At 39.1% G+C, this 7,584-nt stretch overlaps 1 protein-coding gene across 1 annotated transcript in view; it reads left to right on the top strand.

Annotated features, from left to right (window-relative positions):
- Window positions 1-7,584, top strand: part of COL4A3BP (collagen type IV alpha 3 binding protein) — a gene marked incomplete at its 5' end in the record, with an annotated part of 54,206 nt that overhangs the window by 23,894 nt on the left and 22,728 nt on the right. The window contains 4 exons of the mRNA XM_006034632.1: window positions 1,242-1,334; window positions 2,744-2,830; window positions 4,925-5,017; window positions 5,588-5,665. Of these exons, the coding sequence (XP_006034694.1) occupies window positions 1,242-1,334; window positions 2,744-2,830; window positions 4,925-5,017; window positions 5,588-5,665 (351 nt within the window). The remainder of the gene's footprint in view (window positions 1-1,241; window positions 1,335-2,743; window positions 2,831-4,924; window positions 5,018-5,587; window positions 5,666-7,584) is intronic.

Here is a 7,584-nt window from a genome sequence, read left to right as displayed (position 1 = left end):
GCTTTCCCTCCCCCACTCCTAAACTTCTAAACCTGTAGACCATGTTTCTCTGTGCTAATTTCCAAACCTCTAAAAATTAGGAATTCATCATGAAAACTCTTGAATATTGAGAAGGTGCTGCTGAAGTGCTGCACTTGTCTAGTTAAATATAAAATACTAAAATTTACAATTACTTTTTGTTCCCAAGGCAACAGCAGCCAGAAGCAAATGAATACAAAAATATGTAATAAATTAAATAAGCCTAAAGTAATCGTAATAGTTACAGCTACAGTTTGGACCTTTTATTTTGAGAGCTATTTAAGCAGGAAGGAAATTGGTTGCAATGAATTTTTGTTTTTACCTTAGTACTATAGACTCTTTACTCAGAGCCTGTTATGATATTATGCCATATGGCTTTTTTTTTTTAAATCAGCTGTTAGGAAAAGAAAAGAGGTAAGCAAAGAAATACAAGCACATCATTGCCAATATCTGGTCCTTTTGCTATCCAAAACCCACATTCATCCTAGTTTTGATGCTTTACTGACATTTCAGTTTCTACTATTTCTACTTGGTTATGCTTGACCTCCCTGAGTTCATCTCTTGAGCTCAGCTTTTCTGAAGGGTCTGCATATGAAGAAATGTAAATTAATCATCATTACTATGTTTTCCTTTACAATGAATAAGGGCATTTTGATGTCACTGGCTTCGTCTTGAAATTATTACTTAGTCTAGAAAAATGCATGCTGTTAGCAAACATGACTCTGCTAAATCTCAAGTTTCTATAGCCAAGTCATCTGTAGCTATTGTTTAACAAAAATCTACTAGACCCTTTATATTTGCATTGAGATTTTTTTTAATAAATTATTCAGATGAATATTTGCCCTAATTGAAGTGTACTATACAGTACTACTATTTATAAGACCCTCCAGCACATTTCCTGGCCTTTGAAAGGTAAATGCAGTATTCTGCAGAAGATTAAACGCATTTTCTGTATATGCTCTTTTGAAAAACAGAACGATTAAATATGTTCATACTGTGTGCATGTACCTGTGGTTGCATAATGTGCTTAAATCCTAATGCTGGTACAGGGGCTAAAGAATCAATGAAGTAAAAAACCAGGTGAAAATAATCCAGAATGTTGGGGTTTTGTGTGTTGAGGTTTTTTTGTAAACCCACACATTGGCCATGACATCTTCTGGCATATTTGCTGATAACATACGGTTTGGATAAACAGTTTCAAATCTGATTGTGTGTTCCTGTAGGAAATTGAAAAAAGGAGAAGAATAGAAGAGGCATACAAAAATGCCATGACAGAACTTAAGAAAAAATCCCATTTTGGAGGACCAGATTATGAGGTATGAATGATGCATGTTTCTGACTTCGTAAGCTTTTAATCTTTGTGTAAAAATATCAAGACTTCAATAAAAAATACAAAGGCAGTATGTGCCTATGTGGCTAAATGACACTATACTCCCACATAACTGGCATCTCTTTTGTTTAATATTTATCAAATACTCCTCCAGCAGCAGGAAAAGTTGGGGAATGAGAGGAACAGAATAAATACATTTTAGTTATGTGAACAGGGTTTTTTTAAAAAAACATTTTGCTTAAAGCTCTTGGGAATTTCTTTTGATAAGACTTTCTAGATACATGTTTGATGTAAGCCAGACGTATCATCCATTTCATATTTTCTCCCCTTGCTACTTTTTCCTCTGTTTGAGGGCTGGTCATTTGTACAACATGTAGTGGAAAACTTTATATTTGGAGGCATTTATAGCTTAGTATGAAGCTAACTCAGTTAAATCGGTTTTAATTTGCTGTTGTCCCTGGTTCATAAACTTAAACCCTTGCTTTCCACAGGATGGGAGTGGATACACAGTAAAGCCCGTCTCTCCCACATTTTTCTTGGTATACTTTCTGTTCATGCTATCAGTGTCTTTGGGTCACTGTACACAAGCCAGGAGGCTGCTCCAACGTGCTGTAATTACAGCACGTTGGAGCAGACTTGATTAATTGAGTCTGCTGGAGCGTGGTAATTACCACACTCCAGCCAGTTTTCACATCTTGCATATCAGCATCCTTGTGCTTCAAAATGGTGTTGGGGGTGCTTTAACTAAAGCTCATTCAATGAGCTTTAGATAAAGTGCCTCCACCGCTGTCTTGAAGCAGGGGACACTGATACATGAGACACTCCAGGCACTTTAATTAGAGTGACTGTCGGAGCCACTCTAAAGTGCTCCCACCCGTACTCTGGAGCATGTGTAAATACATCCTTAGGGCTGGAAGCCTGTAATGGCATTATATGTTAATTTTAAATTTGTTTCTATTTTTTTTCAGATGTTGTGTTTTGAAAAATAACCTCTTAAATAATCAAATGATTGGGTTGGGAGTCGATATAGAACCTGAACCTTTGGTGAAATATGTTAACTTTGTGGTCTTTAATTTTGCATTTCTTAGCCTGTGACCAAACATAAAAAAAACTTTAATTTGTATAGGCAGTTCTTCTGTTTTCTTTAATTAGTCTAAGAATTTTATTAAATGTTGAGTCTCTTCAGAGTTGCATGATTTCTGAAAAATTGATTGCATAAGTAACACTAGGTATACATTTCTATTTGCATGCTTTATCCCAAAAAAATAGGACTTTATAAATATTGAAATAAACACAACATGCGAGTTATCTGGCCTTCATTTTTTTTACATTGAGCTCAGTTTTCTCAAATACAACATTATTTTTGACATTTCACTCTTTCATTTCATGGCATAGGAAGGTCCTAATAGTCTGATTAATGAAGAAGAATTCTTTGATGCTGTTGAAGCTGCTCTTGATAGACAAGATAAAATAGAGGAACAGGTATTTAATATTACTACATGTTTTACAAGGCAGTTATGTTTAAAAACACTATTTCATAAATGCTCTACTTCATACTAAAATCGTAAGGGTGTCTTCTGGACCAAATTGTGGCAGGCTGTATGTGCGCAACTTGCCAATTTTATTGAAATGTTTGTGAACACCTGTAAGCAAAGTTTAGTTCCTGGAATTTGTCAAGTTTAAAAAACAAAAAACCAAAAATCTCTTGAGTTCATTTCCTTTTTTGTCATTTGTTTCCTTAAGACTATTTTTAGATTTGAGACATTGGGCCCACAATGATAGCACGCTCTAACTTTTTATTCTTGCGGCATGGCAGCCTAAATGTTAACTTGGGTCAGTCCGTCTCTGTCTTCAAATCTATTTTTTAGTTATTAATAGAAATAAATGGCAAATCCAGTACAAAATCTCACATTTTGTTCTTCTTAAATTAATATCCTACATGAAGTTTGTCAGATCTACCTGTTACTAGGTGAAGTTTCCATTACTTTTAGTGACCCCATAAAACAACAGATTTGCTGTTTAATTGCTCCCTCTCTCTTCTCATTTCTGCAAGCTTTGCTGCCACCTTCCTAAGTCTTATGTCAAGACACTTTCTGTTCCTTGCTTCTGCAATTGGCTATTCAAAAATACAGCAAGTTCAGTTGCATGGGATGACACTTTTTTTTTTTTTTTTTTTTTCCACAGAACATACAAATGTGAAGTAGCATACAGAATAGTGGTACAGGCAGTCCTCGAACTTACAACACAATTGGTTCCTAAAATCTGTGTCTTAAGTCAAAACGTTGCAACTCGGAACCAATTTTCCCATAGGAAGCAATGTTATAAATGGGGGATGGGCCGTGGTTCAGGAACCAAATACCCTATTTTCATCAAAAAAAATAACCCAGAATTTTGTATCGATCAATTATAGATGAGTAATATAGCTACATTAATGTATTTATATTCTAAATAGCAATCGTATTGATTTGGAAGGACTTCTTAAAAGTGACTTTGCTGGACTTTTTGAAGGGCTCTTGGTTGGACTTTTTGAAGGGTTCTTGCCTGGAGTCTTCTCAGGAGTTTGGCTGCAAGATTTTCTGGAGTCTTGTCTACTTTCTTAACGAAAGTGTCCAAGGAAGTTTGGACAGATGTTCTCCAAGGAGATGGACAATGCAACGAACTTGTTTGCTGGCGTGGCATCGAATTGGATCAAGCATTGTAAAGTCGAAACTGACATCAGAAAGTTGAAACAGGGTGTCAATTTTATAAACTTTGTAAGTGCGAAACGTTGTAACTTGGAACGTTGCAAATCGAGGACTGCCTGTATAATAGTTGTGAATAGCATTTTGGTATTGGTTTGGGATTTTAACTGATGTGTTTTCTGTGTGTACTTAAGTACATTTTCCAGGTTATTTTAGCTTCAGGTAAAAGTGAGTGACTATCTCACTGCATTGTAACTTTCTCCATGGAGGGTGTATCTACATGCCCAATTAATGTAACATGTTAAACTCCAGAGTACTTCCTGTTGGAGAAAACTGCTCCCGGGTGCAGTGTTTGCACATGCACCCAGGACTGTAGAACTATGAGCCAGGGCAGAACAGCTCCAGGCTGATAGGGCACCTGGGGGGGTCAACTCTGGGTGGCAGAGAGGCTGGCAGGGGCACAAGGGTGCTAAAGTGTGAGACTAGGTGACAGGCAGAGCACCACACTTTAGCACGCTCTTGCCCCAGCCAGTACTGTCCCTGACAGTACTATCCTATGATGAAGTAAATTAATACCTAAATACCAGCACACATGTAGACTGTGACACTTGACTGCAGAGCTAATTACTCAACTCCGCAGTAAAGAACATGTGTAGATGCACCCACTGTCTTATCAGTTGTTCTTAACTTAGAAGCAACCACTGCTGGACACAGGCAATGCAGTGTCCATGTAAATCAAGTCATTGAGACTTGCCACCAAAGATGCCTATTAATGCTAGTTGTGCAGAGTATCCCTTTTTACCTTGTGATTTATTGTCTCATTCTATATGAACAACTATTTTATGGTCTACCAAATAGTTATTCCACACTGATTAAATTTAATGTTTTGTTTTAGTCTCAGAGTGAAAAGGTCAGATTACACTGGCCGACACCTTTACCTTCTGGTGATGCATACTCTGCTGTGGGGACTCATAGGTTTGTCCAGAAGGTAAGATACTTTCACAGATTTTTTTTTAAGTCTACCTAGTATGTTTATTTAGTAATACATTTTGTCATGGCTTGAGATCTAATTTGTAGATGCTTCTAGTAACTTTGAATGTGTTACTTATTAACAGTCAGTCTCCAAAAATTGGGGGAAACTTTTTTCTTATTGAGAACAAAAAATTCTTAATTTGAACAGCTATTTAAAATACTCCTGACTTTTGTCATAGCTTATTGAATTTTAAAAATAATTGTGCCTGGAACTTTTTTATCCTTTTAAAGGACTCCCTCTTTAATAACTTTTTTTTTTTAAATCACCAAACTGATTAAAATAAAGCTTTGTGATGGCTTATTTGACAATTTGCACAGTTACTGGAAACACTACAATCTTCGCAGGGCTACACTGGGAGTATAATACATAATAGTTGCATGAAATCAGCATTTGCTGCTGTGCTTGCTGCTTATGGTGCTTTTGTTTTTCCTTTTCTTCATTATCTTGTGCTTGGAAGTTGGTACTGAATGCTCTGTTGTGCCTTTGTTCTGATTACTTGGTTTTTTCTTTGTCTGTCTCTGGTAGCCCTATAGTCGCTCTTCCTCCATGTCTTCCATTGATCTAGTCAGTGCCTCTGATGATGTTCACAGATTCAGCACCCAGGTACTGTATGAATACATAGTGGGGTTTGCATATCTTTGCACTGTATTTCATCCTGTTCTCTAGAACCTGGGTTTTTCTCTTACATAAATCCTTTGTATTTGTTTTAAATGAGTACAAAGATATACAAAGGGATTCTCTATTCCTGCAGTAAGAGGTTGTCTTATTACATCTGCTTGCATGCGTATCACTCTTGCACGGTCCTAAATCTGGGAAACTTTTATAGGATTAATTTCTGTAGCATATTTTTCAAAAACGTTTATAACCTGAAGGTCCTGTGTTTTTGATATAGTAGCTTCTAATAAAAAATGGAAAAATATTTGGTCTTTGGGGTGGAGATACATTTTACTGTATCATAAAAGGAAGCTATGCTTACCTCCTTATCAGTTATTCCTATAGTGTGCTTATTTTTTTTTAATCGTTCTCGGTAGTGCACATCTCTTAATGGCTATCAAGAAACTAAAGATTGAAAAAGAATGGTCTGTGAAGCCCTTTTGGTGAAAACTTACTCATGCTTTTGAAGCTGCACGTTTTGAAACATGACTTCGTGTGTAGGCTTGACAATTATTTTGAGAGATCAGATAACAGAATTTACCTTCTGAGTTTCCAGGTTCTTCATTTGTACAACTGCATTCTCAATATTGCCTAATATAGGAGACTGGTCCACGCCCATTGAACACCAGCCACAGCTTGGCTTTTATAGAAGAGTGAACCAGAGCTGGGACATTGCTTAACCTTGGTGTTGATGTGCATGTGTCAAACTTACCAGAATAAATAGAACGTAGAATTTTTCATTAAACTGAACTTGTGCGTCCAGTTAATGGAGTTGTTGGAATGGTAAATCTGGACAGTCAAAAGAGAAATCAGATTCTGAATTTCCTGCAAGTGGCATTTTAACAGCAAGAAAAACTTAGGGGAGAGTCTTGCATATCTGTTCACAATTTGGAGAAAAGTATACATGCTTTAATACAGGGGTGCTCAACCTTTTGGTGTGGCAGGCCAAATGAGTGGCACGGAGCCCATCTATGGGCTGGATTGAAACCCACGTGGCAGGGTCAGCCCCACACGACCTCTGCTGGGCCCACCACCAGATAGGGCCTTATGCCACCTCCCTCAGCCCTTTGTAGTTAGACTGGGGCACTGTGCTGCCTCCCTTTGGCTCTGCATCATCTCTTCCAACCCTGCACCACCTCCCTGGGGCTCTGCACTTCCTCCCTTGGCTCTACACGTATGCCACCTCAAGCTCCACACCACCTTCCCAGCTCTGTACTTCCTGTACCACCTTCTTGGGGCTCCGCAGTGCCCATGCTTCCTCCCTTCACTCTGCATGACCTCTCTTGGACTCCATATCACCCATGATGCTTCCTTGGGGTACCGCACTGTCTCCCTCAACTCTATACCACCTCTGGTCAGCCCCACGCTGAAGTATTGAGCCGTGTACTACCTCTAGCCAGCAGCTGTGTGCCTAGGTTGACCCCAGGCCATGTCCATGCACTTATCCAGCATGCTATCCATCCAGCAGGGCTCCCCACAGAGCCAGAAATTTGGCAGCAAGGGACTGGTAATTGCTGCCACTGCTTTCCTGCTGCCATATTTTTGGACCCATGGGGACTCCTGCAAGCTAGATGGCATCCCAGGGTTGCTTTGCTTCTGCCTCCTAATCCCCTTGGAGTCTGTCACTCCGGCTGGACTCTAGTGCTCAAACAGAGCAGGGAGCAGAATACACCTTCTTCACAATCCCCACAGAGTGCTGCAGGGAGATACGGACTGACCATGAGCAGTCTGGGTTGGCCAGTCAGGGCTCCCCTGTGTATTGCTACCATCTATCTCCTAGCAGACAGAGGGAGCCTCCAGAGCACCCTGCAATGTGTGCACAGGGCCCCCCTTGGCTGTGCATCATCCACATGGCAAGCTTTCTGCTT

This window comes from Alligator sinensis, unplaced genomic scaffold (genome assembly GCF_000455745.1).
Source record: "Alligator sinensis unplaced genomic scaffold, ASM45574v1 scaffold290_1, whole genome shotgun sequence".
NCBI classification, from domain to species: domain Eukaryota; kingdom Metazoa; phylum Chordata; order Crocodylia; family Alligatoridae; genus Alligator; species Alligator sinensis.
The sequence above is the reverse complement of the archived record's forward strand: the minus strand, read 5'-3'. Positions and strand labels throughout refer to the sequence as shown.